This window comes from Oncorhynchus gorbuscha, linkage group LG03 (assembly GCF_021184085.1).
Source record: "Oncorhynchus gorbuscha isolate QuinsamMale2020 ecotype Even-year linkage group LG03, OgorEven_v1.0, whole genome shotgun sequence".
Lineage (NCBI taxonomy): Eukaryota > Metazoa > Chordata > Actinopteri > Salmoniformes > Salmonidae > Oncorhynchus > Oncorhynchus gorbuscha.
Window position 1 is genome coordinate 99,053,100 of NC_060175.1, and position 19,198 is coordinate 99,072,297.

The following is a 19,198-nucleotide window of genomic DNA, read 5'->3' on the forward strand; positions in this document are numbered from 1 at the left end:
CATATATCACAGTGGGGGGTATACATATATCACAGTGGGGGGTATACATATATCACAGTGGGGGGGTATACATATATCACAGTGGGGGTATACATATATCACAGTGGGGGTATACATATATCACAGTGGGGGGTATACATATATCACAGTGGGGGGTATGTATATATCACAGTGGGGGGTATACATATATCACAGTGGGGGGTATACATATATCACAGTGGGGGGGGGTATACGTTCCTGTAGGTTCATGTTCATGCTCTACAACATCCGCAGAGTACGACCCTGCCTCACACAGGAAGCGGCGCAGGTCCTAATCCAGGCACTTGTCATCTCCCGTCTGGATTACTGCAACTCGCTGTTGGCTGGGCTCCCTGCCTGTGCCATTAAACCCCTTCAACTCATCCAGAACGCCGCAGCCCGTCTGGTGTTCAACCTTCCCAAGTTCTCTCACGTCACCCCGCTCCTCCGTTCTCTCCACTGGCTTCCAGTTGAAGCTCGCATCCGCTACAAGACCATGGTGCTTGCCTACGGAGCTGTGAGGGGAACGGCACCTCAGTACCTCCAGGCTCTGATCAGGCCCTACACCCAAACAAGGGCACTGCGTTCATCTACCTCTGGCCTGCTCGCCTCCCTACCACTGAGGAAGTACAGCTCCCGCTCAGCCCAGTCAAAACTGTTCGCTGCCCTGGCCCCCCAATGGTGGAACAAACTCCCTCACGACGCCAGGACAGCGGAGTCAATCACCACCTTCCGGAGACACCTGAAACCCCACCTCTTTAAGGAATACCTAGGATAGGTTAAGTAATCCCTCTCACCCCACCCCCCTAAGTTTTAGATGCACTATTGTTAAGTGACTGTCCCACTGGATGTCATAAGGTGAATGCACCAATTTGTAAGTCGCTCTGGATAAGAGCGTCTGCTAAATGACTTAAATGTAAATGTAAATGTATATCACAGTGGGGGGGTGGGGGGGTATACATATATCACAGTGGGGGGGGTATGCATATATCACAGTGGGGGGGGTATGCATATATCACAGTGGGGGGTATGTATATATCACAGTGGGGGGTATGTATATATCACAGTGGGGGGTATGCATATATCACAGTGGGGGGTATACATATATCACAGTGGGGGGTATACATATATCACAGTGGGGGGTATGTATATATCACAGTGGGGGTATGTATATATCACAGTGGGGGGTATACATATATCACAGTGGGGGGTGGGGGGTATACATATATCACAGTGGGGGGGTATACATATATCACAGTGGGGGGGTATACATATATCACAGTGGGGGGGGGTATACATATATCACAGTGGGGGGGGGTATACATATATCACAGTGGGGGGTATACATATATCACAGTGGGGGGGGGGGGGTATACATATATCACAGTGGGGGGGTATACATATATCACAGTGGGGGGTATACATATATCACAGTGGGGGGGGGTATACATATATCACAGTGGGGGGGGTATACATATATCACAGTGGGGGCTATACATATATCACAGTGGGGGGTATCACAGTATATCACAGTGGGGGGGTATACATATATCACAGTGGGGGGTATACATATATCACAGTGGGGGGGTATACATATATCACAGTGGGGGGTATACATATATCACAGTGGGGGTATACATATATCACAGTGGGGGGGGTATACATATATCACAGTGGGGGTATACATATATCACAGTGGGGGGTATACATATATCACAGTGGGGGGTATACATATATCACAGTGGGGGGTATACATATATCACAGTGGGGGTATACAATATCACAGTGGGGGGTATACATATATCACAGTGGGGGGTATACATATATCACAGTGGGGGTATACATATATCACAGTGGGGGGTATACATATATCACAGTGGGGGTATACATATATCACAGTGGGGGGTATACATATATCACAGTGGGGGTATACATATATCACAGTGGGGGGGGTATACATATATCACAGTGGGGGGTATACATATATCACAGTGGGGGTATACATATATCACAGTGCACAGTGGGGGTATACATATATCACAGTGGGGGGTATACATATATCACAGTGGGGGGTATACATATATCACAGTGGGGGTATACATATATCACAGTGCGGGTATACATATATCACAGTGGGGGTATACATATATCACAGTGGGGGGTATACATATATCACAGTGGGGGTATACATATATCACAGTGGGGGGTATACATATATCACAGTGGGGGTATACATATATCACAGAGGGGGTATACATATATCACAGTGGGGGGGGGGGTATACATATATCACAGTGCGTGGTATACATATATCACAGTGGGGGGTATACATATATCACAGTGGGGGTATATCACATATATATATCACAGTGGGGGGTATACATATATCACAGTGGGGGGTATACATATATCACAGTGGGGGGTATACATATATCACAGTGGGGGGTATACATATATCACAGTGCGTGGTATACATGTGGGGGGTATACATATATCACAGTGGGGGGTATACATATATCACAGTGCGTGGTATACATATATCACAGTGGGGGGTATACATATATCACAGTGGGGGGTATACATATATCACAGTGCGTGGTATACATATATCACAGTGGGGGGTATACATATATCACAGTGGGGGGTATACATATATCACAGTGGGGGGTATACATATATCACAGTGCGTGGTATACATATATCACAGTGGGGGGTGTGTATATATCACAGTGGGGGGTATACATATATCACAGTGGGGGGGGGGGGTGGGGGGTATACATATATCACAGTGGGGAGGTATACATATATCACAGTATACATATATCACAGTGGGGGGTATACATATATCACAGTGGGGGGTATATATCATATATCACACAGTGGGGGGTATACATATATCACAGTGGGGGGTATACATATATCACAGTGGGGGGTATACATATATCACAGTGGGGGGGTGGGGGGTATACATATATCACAGTGGGGGGTATACATATATCACAGTGGGGGGTATACATATATCACAGTGGGGGGTATACATATATCACAGTGGGGGGTATACATATATCACAGTGGGGGGTATACATATATCACAGTGGGGGGTGGGGGGTACATATATCACAGTGGGGGGTATACATATATCACAGTGGTTCTGTAGCAGTCAGTTGGTAGATCACAGTGGGGGTATACATATATCACAGTGGGGGGTAGTGGGTTACATATATCACAGTGGGGGGTACCACCCATCACAGTGGGGAATGTATGCACACATGACTGTATCACAGTCGCTTTGGATACATATATCACAGTGGGGGGCATATATATTATTATTATATTATTACAGTGGGGGGGGGTATACATATATCACAGTGGGGGGTATACATATATCACAGTGGGGGGGTATACATATATCACAGTGGGGGGTATACATATATCACAGTGGGGGGGGGGTATACATATATCACAGTGGGGGGTATACATATATCACAGTGGGGGGGGGGGTATACATATATCACAGTGGGGGGTATACATATATCACAGTGGGGGGTATACATATATCACAGTGGGGGGTATACATATATCACAGTGGGGGGGTATACATATATCACAGTGGGGGGTATACATATATCACAGTGGGGGGTATGCATATATCACAGTGGGGGGTATACATATATCACAGTGGGGGGTATACATATATCACAGTGGGGGGGTATGTATATATCACAGTGGGGGTATATATCACAGTGGGGGGTATATATATCACAGTGGGGGGTATGTATATATCACAGTGGGGGGTATACATATATCACAGTGGGGGGTATACATATATCACAGTGGGGGGGTATACATATCACAGTGCCGTTGCATTAAGTCGCTTTGTGAAGCAGAGACTAATGAATTGACTTTTAGAAATTCACTGACTGTTTAAAAATAGAGGACAGGTTCATTGGCTGTGTAAAATTAGAGGACAGGTTCATTGGCTGTGTAAAACTAAAGGACAGGTTCATTGGCTATGTAAAACTAAAGGACAGGTTCATTGGCTGTGTAAAACTAGAGGACAGGTTCATTGGCTGTGTAAAACTAAAGGACAGGTTCATTGGCTGTGTAAAACTAAAGGACAGGTTCATTGGCTGTGTAAAACTAAAGGACAGGTTCATTGGCTGTGTAAAACTAAAGGACAGGTTCATTGGCTGTGTAAAACTAAAGGACAGGGTCATTGGCTGTGTCAACAAGGCTTAGGAATCCCATCTTCCAATCATCTCTGTTCACAGTAGGAATATGATCGAATAAAGAGGATGCCATTTCTACTCCTGCTTGAAAGAATGTGCTTTAGGGATTTACGATGAGGCACGGCTCTGTTTGAGTCTTACTTTCTTACACAACTGCTGTTGACAAATGAATCCAGAGAAATTAATCAAAAGATCCGGTCACTCCTGGCAGGCGATAGTTGAACACACAACTCGCCTATAATTATCCAGCAGGTCATTTCTGTTCAATTCACCAACTGACCAATAAAATCTCCTTCATTCAGGATGAATCAGATTCCTGAACCAGGCCTACTATCGCGATCGTTATAATGAATGTCGGACCCGAGGCACAGCGTACGTAGAGGTCCACATGTTTAACTAAAATGAAACTCACAAAAAATAAAAAATAAAGAGCCAAACGAATGGTGAAGTCATAGAGTGCTCACAGGCCACTACACACAAACAAGATCCCACAAACTACAGTGGGGGAAATGGCTGCCTAAATATGATCCTCAATCTGAGACAACGACAAATAGCTGCCTCTGATTGGGAACCATACCAGGCCAACATAGACATACAATAACCTAGATAACCCACCCTAGTCACACCCCGACCTAACCAACATAAAGAATAAAAGGCTCTCTATGGTCAGGGTGTGACATCTACATTGAACTGAGATAGTATTGACTAGACTTACCATGTTCTAGCGGTTATACCATGCTGTATAATCTATGTCTAGACTACAGTTATATAAACTATGTCTATATTACAGATATATAAACTATGTCTAGACTCCAGCTATATAAACTATGTCTAGACTATAGCTATATAAACTATGTCTATACTATAGCTATATAAACTATGTCTATACTACAGATATATAAACTGTTTAGACTCCAGCTATATAACCTATGTCTAGACTCCAGCTAGATAAACTGTCTAGACTCCAGCTATATTAACTATGTCTAGACTACAGATATATAAACTATGTCTATACTACAGATATATAAACTATGTCTATACCACGCTGTATAAACTATGTCTAGACTCCAGCTATATAAACTATGTCTAGACTACAGCTATATAAACTATGTCTAGACTCCAGCTATATAAACTATGTCTAGACTACAGCTATATAAACTATGTCTAGACTACAGCGATACCACGCTGTATAAACTATGTCTAGACTACAGCGATACCACGCTGTATAAACTATGTCTAGACTACAGCTATATAAACTATGTCTAGACTACAGCTATATAAACTATGTTTGACTACAGCTATACCATGCTGTATAAACTATATCTAGACTACAGCGATACCACGCTGTATAAACTATGTCTAGACTACAGCGATACCACGCTGTATAAACTATGTCTAGACTACAGCGATACCACGCTGTATAAACTATGTCTAGACTACAGCGATACCACGCTGTATAAACCAGGTCTAGACTACAGCGATACCACGCTGTATAAACTACGTCTAGACTACAGCGATACCACGCTGTATAAACTACGTCTAGACTACAGCGATACCACGCTGTATAAACTACGTCTAGACTACAGCGATACCACGCTGTATAAACTATGTCTAGACTACAGCGATACCACGCTGTATAAACTATGTCTAGACTAGACTACAGCGATACCACACTGTATAAACTATGTCTAGACTACAGCGATACCACGCTGTATAAACTATGTCTGGACTACAGCGATACCACGCTGTATAAACTATGTCTAGACTACAGCGATACCACGCTGTATAAACTATGTCTGGACTACAGCGATACCACGCTGTAAAAACTATGTCTAGACTACAGCGATACCACGCTGTATAAACTATGTCTAAACTACAGTTAAATGACGTAACTAATAAAAAGAGCCTTCCTTCTCTCTCTCTAACCTGGTTTGGGTTTCAGTCAGACTACAATGATGCTTGGCATATAGCCCGGGAATGTGTGAGCTCTGAGATTTCTTTATCTGCCTCTCTCGGTCTCAGACAGGTAGTCTTTCTCTGCTTTTCTCTTTTTTCAGACAGGCAGTCTGGAACTAAGCAGGCTCTGTAGCAGAGGGTCTGTCTGAGAGACACTCCTTATCCCAAGGGAGGAGATGTGAGGATGAGGGGATGTGGGTATGAGGAGATGTAAGGATGAGGAGATTAGATTATATAAATTAACCAATTTAAACCCTAAGCCATGGAACTCAGCAACTCTCACGCACGTGTACAGTAACCAACCTATCACAGGCACAGTGCAGCATTCAGTATCAAGCAGGAAACAGGAAATGGTTTGACTTACCCACGTTGATGATGGTGTTAGCTGACAGGAAGTGGCAGCAGGGGAGGCTAGACGTGCTCATGTAGGAGTCCTTGCCCGTCGTCATGGTAACTCTGGACCTCAGAGAGGGGTTGGGAGAATCCGTCGCCATGGTGACACAAGCTTCAGCCTCCAGGACCAAGATACAGGAAACTTGAGATGTGTGTGTGATATTTCAGAAAGTGTGCTCTCAAACCAAGAGATATGGCTTAGGTTGTCAGTTTCAATAGACTTAAAACAAAAATTTTATCAGTCTCAGACAAACAGCTTGCATGGAAACATCAACAACTAGGCGAGGCCTAACACCGTGTCAACAATGTTTCCAGAACGTTTCCAAAAATGTCTCCACAATGTTTCTAAAATGTCTCCAAAAAGATATTCAGAGCGGAGTCACCTTGAGGATAGAACACAGGTTCACACAGGTGCCAGTTCAAAGGTCAAGAGGCAAACAGCAGGGAGGATCCCCACAGTAGTCAGTCACGTATTTCACTTCCCATTGAGATGGATGACAGAGGAGAACAGGGATGATGATTTCAGCACTGTTCCAGAATTAAAATAGTAAGTGGCTCTGGGCTGGCCTGCTTGCCAAAGCAAACGCAAGGAGGGGTAGGAACCAGGGGTCGAGACAGGGGAGACAGTGACTCAGAGACCAAGCAGCACCTGTTGACCAGAGACAGAAAGCGTTAGTCAGAGAGCATGAGACTAAACAACCAAACACAAAAAGAACATATTGTATGATTAGGCAGGTATCAAACGAGTCACATGAAATGATTGTGGACTTCAGGAAACAGCAGAGGGAGCACCCCCCCTATCCACATCGAAGGGACAGCAGTGGAGAAGGTGGAAAAGTTTTATGTTCCTCGGCCTACACATCACAGGCAAACTGAAATGGTCCACCCACACAGACAGTGTGATGACGAAGGCACAACAGTGCCTATTCAACCTCAGGAGGCTGAAGAAACCCTGAAGAAACCCAAAACCCTGACAAACTTTTACAGATGAACAATCACCGCCTGGTACGGCAACTGCACCACCCTCAACCGCAAGGCTCTCCAGAGGGTGGTGCGGTCTGCACAACGCATCACCGGAGGCAAACTACCTGCCCTCCAGGACACCTACAGCACTGAATGACTGTTCACCCCACTACCATCCAGAAGGCGAGGTCAGTACAGGTGCATCAAAGCTGGGACCGAGAGACTGAAAAACAGCTTCTATCTCAAGGCCATCAGACTGTTAAAAATCGAACACTAACTCAGAGAGGCTGCTCCCTCCATTGAGACCCAATCACTGGCCACTTTAATAAATGGATCACTAGTCACTTTATACAATGTCACTCTAAATAATACCACTTTAATAATGTTTACATATCTTACATTACTCATATCACATGTATATACTGTATTTTATACCATCTATTGCACCTTGCCTATGCCGCTCGCCCATCACTCATCCATATATTTATATGTACATATTCTCATTCACCCCTTTGGATTTGTGTGTATTAGGTAGTTGTTGGGGAATTGTAAGATTACTTGTTAGATATTACTGCACTGTCGGAACTAGAAGCACAAGCTTTTCGCTACACTCGCATTAACATCTGCTAACCATGTGTATGTGACCAATAAAAATGGATTTGATTTGAAACGGATACATAGACAACAAATCAACTTGTCCATGTCAGCTAATGTTGTTGTTTTTAGCTACGCTTTGTTAGTCCATAGATTTTGTTGTAATGTTTGAGCATCTCAAATATCACATGAACACACATTAGACATGTGGCAAAATGTATAGAATTGCAAGAAGTGACCTTTAAACCTGAAACCTCTCTCTACCAACCAGAGGGATGTGAACAGTTATCACGAAAAGTGCTTTGTGCCCATAGAGAGAGACATGGGGGGGATGTTCCCCAATGCTGGAAGGGGGGCCTGAATGAAACAGTACAATGCATTCATCTTAAGATAGCTCGATGGGACAACCACATATCACAGTACGGTGCATTCATCTTCAGATAGCTCGATGGGACAACCACATATCACAGAAAGTTTTCAGCCCCCTTGACCTTTTCCACATTTTGTTACGTTACAGCCTTATTCTAAAATGGATCAAGTTTTTTTATTTGGGCTCCCGAGTGGCGCGGAGTTCTAAGGTACTGCATCTCAATGCTAGAGGCGTCACTACAGACACCCTGGTTCAAATCCAGGCTGTTTCACAACCGGCCGTGATTGGCCCAGCGTCGTCCGGGTTTGGTCGGTGTAGGCCGTCATTGTAAATAAGAATTTGTTCTTAAATGAAGGTGACAAATCTTTTTTTATAATGAATCTACACACAATACCCCATAATGACAATAAACTGCATTTAAAAAAAAACTTTTTGCAAATGTATAAAAAATACATAAATAAAAAAAGACCTGAAATATCACATTTACATCGTTATTCAGACCCTTTACTCAGTACTTTTTGAAGCACCTTTAGCAGCGATTACAGCCTCAAGTCTTCTTGGGTATGATGCTACAGCATTGGCACACCTGCATTTGGGGAGTTTCTCCCATTATTCTCTGCAGATCCTATCAAGCTCTGTCCGGTTGGGTGAGGAGCGTCGCTGCACAGCTATTTTCAGGTCTCTCTGTTCGATCGGGTTTAAGTCCGGGCTCTGGCTGGACCACTCAAGGACATTCAGAGACTTGTCCCAAACCCACTCCTGCGTTGGTATTGGCTGTGTGCTTAGGGTTGATGTTCTGTTGAAAGGTGAACCTTCGCCCCAGTCTGAGGTCCTGAGCGCCTTGGAGCAGGTTTTCATCAAGGATCTCTCTGTACTTTGCTCCGTTCATATTTCTCTCGATCCTGACTAGTCTCTTAGTTCCTCCCTCAGAAAACATCCCCACAGCATGATGCTGCCACCACCATGCTTCACCATAGGGATGGTGCCAGATTTCCTCACAACGTGACGCTTGGCATTCAGGCAAAAGAGTTCCATCTTAGTTTCATTAGACCAGAAAATCTTGTTTCTCATGGTCTGAGAAACTTTAAGTGCCTTCTGGTAAGCTCCAAGCAGGCTGTCATGTACCTTTTACTGAGGACTGGCTTCTGTCTGGCCACTCTACCATATAGACCTGATTGGTGGAGTCCTGCAGAGATAGTTGTCCTTCTGGAAGATTCTCCCATCTCCACAGAGGAACTCTAGAGCTCTGTCAGAGTGACCATCTGGTTCTTGGTCACCCTGACCAAGGCCCTTCTCCCCCCTATTGCTCAGTTTGGCTGGGCAGCCAGCTCTAGGAAGAGTCTTGGTGGTTCCAAACTTATTCCATTTAAGAATGATGGAGGCCACTGGGACCTTCAATGCTGCAGAAATGTTTTGGTACACTTCCCCAGATCTTTGCCTCGGCACAATCCTGTCTCAGAGCTCTACTGACCTCAAGGCTTGGCTTATGGTCTGACATGTGGGACCTTATATAGACAGGTGTGTGCCTTTCCAAATCATGTCCACTCAATATAATTTACCACAGGTGGACTCCAATCAAGTTGTAGAAACATATTAAGGATGATCAATGGAAACAGGATGCACCTGAGCTAAATGTAGAGTCTCATAGCAAAGGGTATTATATAAATACTTATATAAATAAGCTATTTCAGTTTATTTATAATACATTTGCAAAAAAAAAAAAATGTTTTTAACTGTTTTATGGGTTATTGTGTGTCGATTGATGAGGGAAAAAATGTAATTTAATCCATTTTAGAACAAGGCTGTAACGTAACAAGATGTGGAAAAAGTCAAGGGGTCTGAATACTTCCTGAATGCACTGTAAGTAAATTGTTCAATAATTGCAGATATCAACAAAGTCCGTTCTGAAAAGGCAGTAAGAAAAGACACGTACTTGCAAGTTTAGCTCAATGTGAAGTCTTGCACTCGTGGAGCCACTGTGAATATCAGTTTAGACTGCTCGTGGAGCCGCTGTGAATATCAGGTTAGACTGCTCGTGGAGCCACTGTGAATATCAGTTTAGACTGCTCGTGGAGCCACTGTGAATATCAGTTTAGACTGCTCGTGGAGCCACTGTGAATATCAGGTTAGACTGCTCGTGGAGCCACTGTGAATATCAGTTTAGACTGCTCGTGGAGCCACTGTGAATATCAGGTTAGACTGCTCGTGGAGCCACTGTGAATATCAGGTTAGACTGCTCTTGGAGCCACTGTGAATATCAGGTTAGACTGCTCGTGGTGCCACTGTGAATATCAGGTTAGACTGCTCATGGAGCCACTGTGAATATCAGGTTAGACTGCTCGTGGAGCCACTTTGAATATCAGTTTAGACTGCTCGTGGAGCCACTGTGAATATCAGGTTAGACTGCTCGTGGAGCCACTGTGAATATCAGGTTAGACTGCTCGTGGAGCCACTGTGAATATCAGGTTAGACTGCTCGTGGAGCCACTGTGAATATCAGGTTAGACTGCTCTTGGAGCCACTGTGAATATCAGTTTAGGCTGCTCGTAGAGCCACTGTGAATATCAGGTTAGACTGCTCATGGAGCCACTGTGAATGTCAGTTTAGACTGCTCGTGGAGCCACTGTGAATATCAGGTTAGACTGCTCGTGGAGCCACTGTGAATATCAGGTTAGACTGCTCGTGGAGCCACTGTGAATATCAGGTTAGACTGCTCTTGGAGCCACTGTGAATATCAGTTTAGGCTGCTCGTAGAGCCACTGTGAATATCAGGTTAGACTGCTCATGGAGCCACTGTGAATATCAGGTTAGACTGCTCGTGGAGCCACTTTGAATATCAGTTTAGACTGCTCGTGGAGCCACTGTGAATATCAGGTTAGACTGCTCGTGGAGCCACTGTGAATATCAGGTTAGACTGCTCGTGGAGCCACTGTGAATATCAGGTTAGACTGCTCGTGGAGCCACTGTGAATATCAGGTTAGACTGCTCGTGGAGCCACTGTGAATATCAGGTTAGACTGCTCGTGGAGCCACTGTGAATATCAGTTTAGACTGCTCGTGGAGCCACTGTGAATATCAGGTTAGACTGCTCGTGGAGCCACTGTGAATATCAGGTTAGACTGCTCGTGGAGCCACTGTGAATATTAGGTTAGACTGCTTGTGGAGCCACTGTGAATATCAGGTTAGACTGCTCGTGGAGCCACTGTGAATATCAGGTTAGACTGCTCGTGGTGCCACTGTGAATATCAGGTTAGACTGCTCGTGGTGCCACTGTGAATATCAGGTTAGACTGCTCGTGGTGCCACTGAGCTCCTTTTGGAGAAAAAACTTTCGAAAAGGAGCTTCTAAACTCAAATCATATGCCATGCCGCAAATCTAATTTAGTGTTGTGGCATAAGCTTTCAAGTCATTCATGCCACATCATGTGATTTGGCCAAACAGTAGACCTACACATGGAAGCAAATTCAATTGAAGCTAACTGCTAAATACCTCACAGGTTATGTTGATACATATCTGGATGCTTGTCATTGAACAGATAGATAGATAACATGAATAGACAGACAGACACAGTCAGACAGATTGAGAGAGAGGAAGAAAGAGTGCAACAGACTATGTCCTAACAGGACATGCAAGGAATCAATCTCCATTTCCTCAAAAGTTCAGACGTAATGAAACCGAGGATAAAAAGAAGATTGAATTTCATCCTAGTAAAACAGGTTAAAAAAATACTTTTATCTTCAATAAAGCAGTCACTGTTTTGAGGGGGACGCCAATCTCTATCTCTAGTCTGAGAGGAGATCTGTGTTATCTTCAAGCGAGCTTGAAAATAAAAGAGCCGCACACTCTAGGAGCTCAGATGCAATAATTGAATGACGAACGTTTCGACAGCCTAGCTGTCTTCATCAGGGTAAGCAAACACCAGTTCGTGACACCTACACTATTAGAAAAACAGGTGTTCAGTAGAACCATAGAGGGTTCTTCGGTTTGTTCCCATAGGGGAAGCCTTTTTGGTGTAGGGTTCTTCAAAGAATCCCCTGTATAAGTTTCTCCCTAGAACCATCTACTAAGGGTTCTACCAATAAATATTTTATAATCTAAAAAGTTCTCCCTAGAACCATCTATGAACGGTTCCACCAGCCTTTAAAATTAAATGATTCATGACATTACATACGCTGAGTATACCAAGCATTAGGAACACCTCATATTGAGTAACACACCCTGTTTCATGCACTCATTGTAGATCATAAGGCCTTTCTTTGAGGATCTAGTTATATCCTAACACAGGGGTGTTAGTAAACTCCTGGTTTACAGGGCACATCAGGCCTGCAAGTCACATTATGCTGGCTTGCAAAGTGATGTGTAATTCCGATTGGAACCGAGACAGAATTAGGATATCCAACAAGTGGAATTGTTAATCACGTGTAACCTGCATTCAGAATGGCTGCCAGTGTAGGGAAGATTGAATACAGAGACTACCTCAATCATCTAAACTGGAACAACCATCTCAGTAACAGGTGCAATAAATCCTATGGTTTAGGTTTCTGTTACAGGCATCCCTCTAACCTGGTTTAGGTTTCTGTTACAGCCATCCCTCTAACCTGGTTTAGGTTTCTGTTACAGCCATCCCTCTAACCTGGTTTAGGTTTCTGTTACAGCCATCCCTCTAACCTGGTTTAGGTTTCTGTTACAGCCATCCCTCTAACCTGGTTTAGGTTTCTGTTACAGGCATCCCTCTAACCTGGTTTAGGTTTCTGTTACAGCCATCTATCTAACCTGGTTTGGGTTTCTGTTACAGCCATCCCTCCCTCTCTAACCTGGTTTAGGTTTCTGTTACAGCCATCCCCCTCTCTAACCTGGTTTAGGTTTCTGTTACAGCCATCCCTCTAACCTGGTTTGGGTTTCTGTTACAGCCATCCCTCCCTCTCTAACCTGGTTTAGGTTTCTGTTACAGCCATCCCTCTAACCTGGTTTGGGTTTCTGTTACAGCCATCCCTCCCTCTCTAACCTGGTTTAGGTTTCTGTTACAGCCATCCCTCCCTCTCTAACCTGGTTTAGGTTTCTGTTACAGCCATCCCTCTAACCTGGTTTAGGTTTCTGTTACAGCCATCCCTCTAACCTGGTTTAGGTTTCTGTTACAGCCATCCCTCTAACCTGGTTTAGGTTTCTGTTACAGCCATCTATCTAACCTGGTTTGGGTTTCAATGACATTTGAGTCTGGATTATATCTACAGATCAGATTGTAGGCCTCAAATCTTAAAATCACCTGAGCTGATAAGAGCTGAAGTAACTTAATGCACAAATACACAAACAGCATGTTCCAACATCCCGTTCCAACAGCATGTTCCAACAGCATGTTCCAACAGCATGTTCCAACAGCATGTTCTAACAGCATGTTCCAACAGCCGTTCCAACAGCCCGTTCCAACACAACACAACTTCTCGACTCTGCTAACTACCTTTGCCATATACCTACCTTTTTAACGTTGCTTGCTTCCACACCACATTCCTCAAACTAATCCAACCATGAAGACCATGGGTTCGCTGGTTTACAGTGAATACTGTTACTCCTCTACCAGAAAGTCCTTCCTTAAAGCTGCTCAGTACTGCGCTGTGTCTGTCAAGACAGATACTACTAATACTACTGCTTCCAGGTGTAGTGAACAATGTGTAGTGATGGTGGGGGGTTAGACTCAGGGGTTGGCTGGCTGGTGAGCTGAGACATGTTCAGGTACGGGCACGTTTGTTTGCCCTCACACACACACACACACACACACACACACACACACACACACACACACACACACACACACACACACACACACACACACACACACACACACACACACACACACACACACACACACACACACACACACACACACACTGGCGTGAGCACACACACACACACACACACACACACACACACACACACACACACACACACACGCGAGCAGCGCACACACACAATTACCTGAGTCCAGGTGTCTGTGGTACATATGTCTGTGTGTGTGTGTGTGGGGGGGAGTATACATCTCACCCCATCCACGAAGGGGCTCTGCCAGGAGTATGACGAAACCTTCTATGGGAGAGGTCTTTCTCTTTCTCAATACACACACATTCTCATACTCTCGCTGTCTCACACACAGACCAGATATTTGACCAGAGATTACCTTTCTGTGCTACAGTACGTCTGGCAAAATAAGTGTTTTTTTGCAAACATTAACGTTACATGTTTGTGGCCTCCATTAATTTCACTGAAATATGAGGATGTGGAGTAGGAGCTAGTATACAAGAGCCACGTTGGATGCTATGTAACCGATGTGAATTGGCAAGCTAGTTAGCTGGGTGCGCGCTAATAGCGTTTCAATCGGTGACATCACTCGCTCTGAGACCTTGAAGTGGTTGTTCCCCTTGCTCTGCAAGGGCCGCAGCTTTTGTGGAGCGATGGGTAACGATGCTTCGAGGGTGGCTGTTGTCTATGTGTGCAGAGGGTCCCTGGTTCGAGGCGAGGAGAGGGACGGAAGCTATACTGTTACGCTACATGACGCTGCATTACTTTGCATGACGTTACATTGGCCGTCTCCTTGGCTCTCTCTGGCACAATCTATGATGCTTACAACTCATCTGATACACGACAACAGGATACTTCCTTTTGTGGTCTGTGTTGTGTCTTGTTGTGACTATGTGGTTCCACTGAGAGACAGAGGTAAACCAAGAGAAGCTGTCTTACAGGTAAAACCGTCTGTTATTTGTGTGTGTGTGTGTGTGTGTGTGTGTGTGTGTGTGTGTGTGTGTGTGTGTGTGTGTGTGTGTGTGTGTGTGTGTGTGTGTGTGTGTGTGTGTGTGTGTGTGTGTGTGTGTGTGTGTGTGTGTGTGTGTGTGTGTGTGTGTGTGTGTGTGTGTGTGTATTCTCCAATACACAGCTGTGTGTGTTCCTCTTGCAGATAGTGAACACTGGCTGATACTGTGATAGTGTGTGTACAGGCTCGTACTGAACACTCAGGCAGATAGTGAACACAGGCTCATACTGAACACTGGCAGATGGTCACTACAGGCAGATAGTGAACACTACACTCAATGGCCACTTACTGAACACTTCATTCCCAACTAGAAAAACTGTTCCTCTTGCAGATAGTGAACACTCCAGGCTGATACTGAACACTCCAGGCTGATAGTGAACACTCCAGGCTGATACTGAACACTACAGGCTCGTACTGAACACTACAGGCAGATAGTGAACACTACAGGCTCATACTGAACACTACAGGCAGATAGTGAACACTACAGGCTCATACTGAACACTACAGGCAGATAGTGAACACTACAGGCAGATAGTGAACAAACACTACAGGCTCATACTGAACACTACAGGCTCTACTGAACACTACAGGCATAGTGAACACTAGTGAACACAGGCTCATACTGAACACTACAGGCAGATAGTGAACACTACAGGCTCATACTGAACACTACAGGCTGATAGTGAACACTACAGGCTCATACTGAACACTACAGGCAGATAGTGAACACTACAGGCTCATACTGAACACTACAGGCAGATAGTGAACACTACAGGCTCATACTGAACACTACAGGCAGATAGTGAACACTACAGGCAGATACTGAACACTACAGGCTCATACTGATAGGCAGATAGTGAACACTACAGGCTCACTACAGGCTCATACTGAACACTACAGGCAGATAGTGAACACTACACTACAGGCAGATAGTGAACAGGCTCATACTGAACACTACAGGCTCATACAACACTACAGGCAGGCAGATAGTGAACACTGAACACTACAGGCAGGCATAGTGAACACTACAGGCTCATACTGAACACTACAGGCAGATAGTGAACACTACAGGCAGATAGTGAACACTACAGGCTCATACTGAACACTACAGGCAGATAGTGAACACTACAGGCTCATACTGAACACTACAGGCAGATAGTGAACACTACAGGCTCATACTGAACACTACAGGCAGATAGTGAACACTACAGGCAGATACTGAACACTACAGGCAGATAGTGAACACTACAGGCTCATACTGAACACTACAGGCAGATAGTGAACACTATAGTGAGGCTCATACTGAACACTACAGGCTGAACACTACAGGCAGATAGTGAACACTACAGGCTCATACTGAACACTACAGGCAGATAGTGAACACTATACTGAACACTACAGGCAGATAGCACTCAGGCTCATACTGAACACTACAGGCAGATAGTGAACACTACAGGCTCAACACTACAGGCAGATAGTGAACACTACAGGCTCATACTGAACACTACAGGCAGATAGTGAACACTACAGGCAGATAGTGAATACTGAACACTACAGGCAGATAGAGACACTACAGGCAGAACACTACAGGCAGATAGAACACTACAGGCTCATACTGAACACTACAGGCAGATAGTGAACACTACAGGCTCATACTGAACACTACAGGCAGATAGTGAACACTACAGGCAGATAGTGAACACTACAGGCTCATACTGAACACTACAGGCTCATACTGAACACTACAGGCAGATAGTGAACACTACAGGCACACTACAGGCTCATACAGATGAACACTACAGGCAGATACTGAACACTACAGGCAGATAGTGAACACTACAGGCTCATACTGAACACTACAGGCAGATAGTGAACACTACAGGCTCATACTGAACACTACAGGCAGATAGTGAACACTACAGGCTCATACTGAACACTACAGGCAGATAGTGAACACTACAGGCAGATAGTGAACACTACAGGCTCATAGTGAACACTACAGGCAGATAGTGAACACTACAGGCTCATACTGAACACTACAGGCAGATAGTGAACTACAGGCTCATACTGAACACTACAGGCAGATAGTGAACACTACAGGCTGATACAGAGAAAAATCCATGTTATGAGTTTCTTCAGAGTCCAAGTTAAGACTCAGGCTCACATGGCCTATGTAGACACGGCTTTAGGCTTCTGCGTCTCCAAATTGTGTACATGATGTTTCGTTATCTGATATTATTGCTCGATATTGTTACACGTTAGCGTTATTATTCACATCACTAAATTCAGAATGCACAGCCAAAAGTTACAGTAACACAGGCCGCTAGATGTTCCTCCAGAGACAAGGAATTGTTAGGTTGGCGTTATACATTATACCAGTAAATCTAGAAAACTTTTTTGTATTGTGTTGTGACCGCGCCAAAAGCCTTGCTTTAAAAATGTTCCTAATGCCGAATTAACAAAGTTCAATTAAATCCAGAATCCTTAGTTGCTAAATACATTTTGGGACTTATATATTAACGATATACTGTACACATCCAATAATATAACTTATAAATGACTTATGAGCTTTGTTCAACTGTCGTCCCCCATCAGAATCCAAAATAGAAGCTTGTTTTAAATGTAAACAAACACTGTGTTGCCTCAAAACATGGTTAAGATTATACATATGACATCATGGATGGTCAGTTCTTGCATCCATAGCTCTGTCTATGAATTTGAGAGTGTTTACATTTCTCCCCCAAACAGGGGCGGGGATGTCTCTTTGTTATTGTTCCAATTAAGGATTCTAGCTTTAACTGTGACCAAATAGGCATCGGCTGCCGACCGGTTGGGTAACACCCATTAGTTGGGAATCACTGTCTTTAAACTGAAAGGGGCAAATCCTAAATTCCACTCAAGTAAAATGTTCACTTAAAGTCTCCCACTTACATAAATGCATGACTAAGTGGAAATTTGACTTAAGTGGAAGGTGGGATTCGCACCTTAATTATGACCAATTGCACAGAACCCAGCGTCTTCTCATCAGCCTCACAGCGTACATGAAGTAGTGCGGTAGTAGTACCGCATCAGTACAATGTTTCCTGGCACACAGAACACCCACCTTTGGAGATGACAGTGATGGAACGGGTGTTTCCTCACTAAATACACAGGTTTCCTCTGATCTCTTGGTTTAATAGCACATCCCCTTGTAGCCTGCGGCGTCGCCAGGCTAACTCTGACTACCGCTGTACAGCACAGAAAAGCAACACAGAAGTTGACACTAGTTACTGTATAAACAACATCAACAGCGAGGGACTGTTCACAGGAGAAACCAGACCCCTGAACATAGATTGGAGTATTCCTGTTCAGTTGTACCCCGCACCTCTCTGCAGAGGTTTAAATCGTTGTTTTTCCGTCTCATCTCCCAGGTGTTGAGTGTTGAATTTCAGCGCCAGCCTGAAAATCCCCTCTAAAAACCTCATAAAGGGTGAAAACCTACACCGCATTGAACAAAGGCAGCAACACAATACAAACTACACAAAGAATGTCTAACCTGCTCTTCCAATCAAATAGGACTGTTGTTAAAGGCTGTTACGGTTATGATACTGTACGGTCCCAATAGTTGACTTGCACTGGGCTTGTTTGGATGGTGCCTGGCTTTACAAACCACTACAGAGAGTCTAAGCACACAACACACACCTGAATACATGGAAGATTATCTCACCAATAAGAAGACAATCCCTGTTGGATAGTAAAAGGCCCAGTACAGTCAAAAACATGATTTCCTGTGTTTTATATATATATATATATATATTTACACAATATGAGGTTTGGAACAATTCTGTGAAATTGTGAAAATGATGATATTGACCGTTTAATGTAAGAGTTGTTTGAAG

General features: G+C 44.2%; 1 protein-coding gene across 1 annotated transcript in view; it reads right to left on the reverse strand.

The window, feature by feature from the left end:
• The window catches only part of LOC124032352 (1-phosphatidylinositol 4,5-bisphosphate phosphodiesterase eta-2-like), a 314,070-nt gene that overhangs the window by 290,167 nt on the left and 4,705 nt on the right, over positions 1–19,198 (reverse strand). Inside the window, exon 2 of the mRNA XM_046344691.1 lies at positions 6,568–7,245. Coding sequence (XP_046200647.1) covers positions 6,568–6,697 — 130 coding nt within the window. The 5' untranslated portion in view covers positions 6,698–7,245. The remainder of the gene's footprint in view (positions 1–6,567; positions 7,246–19,198) is intronic.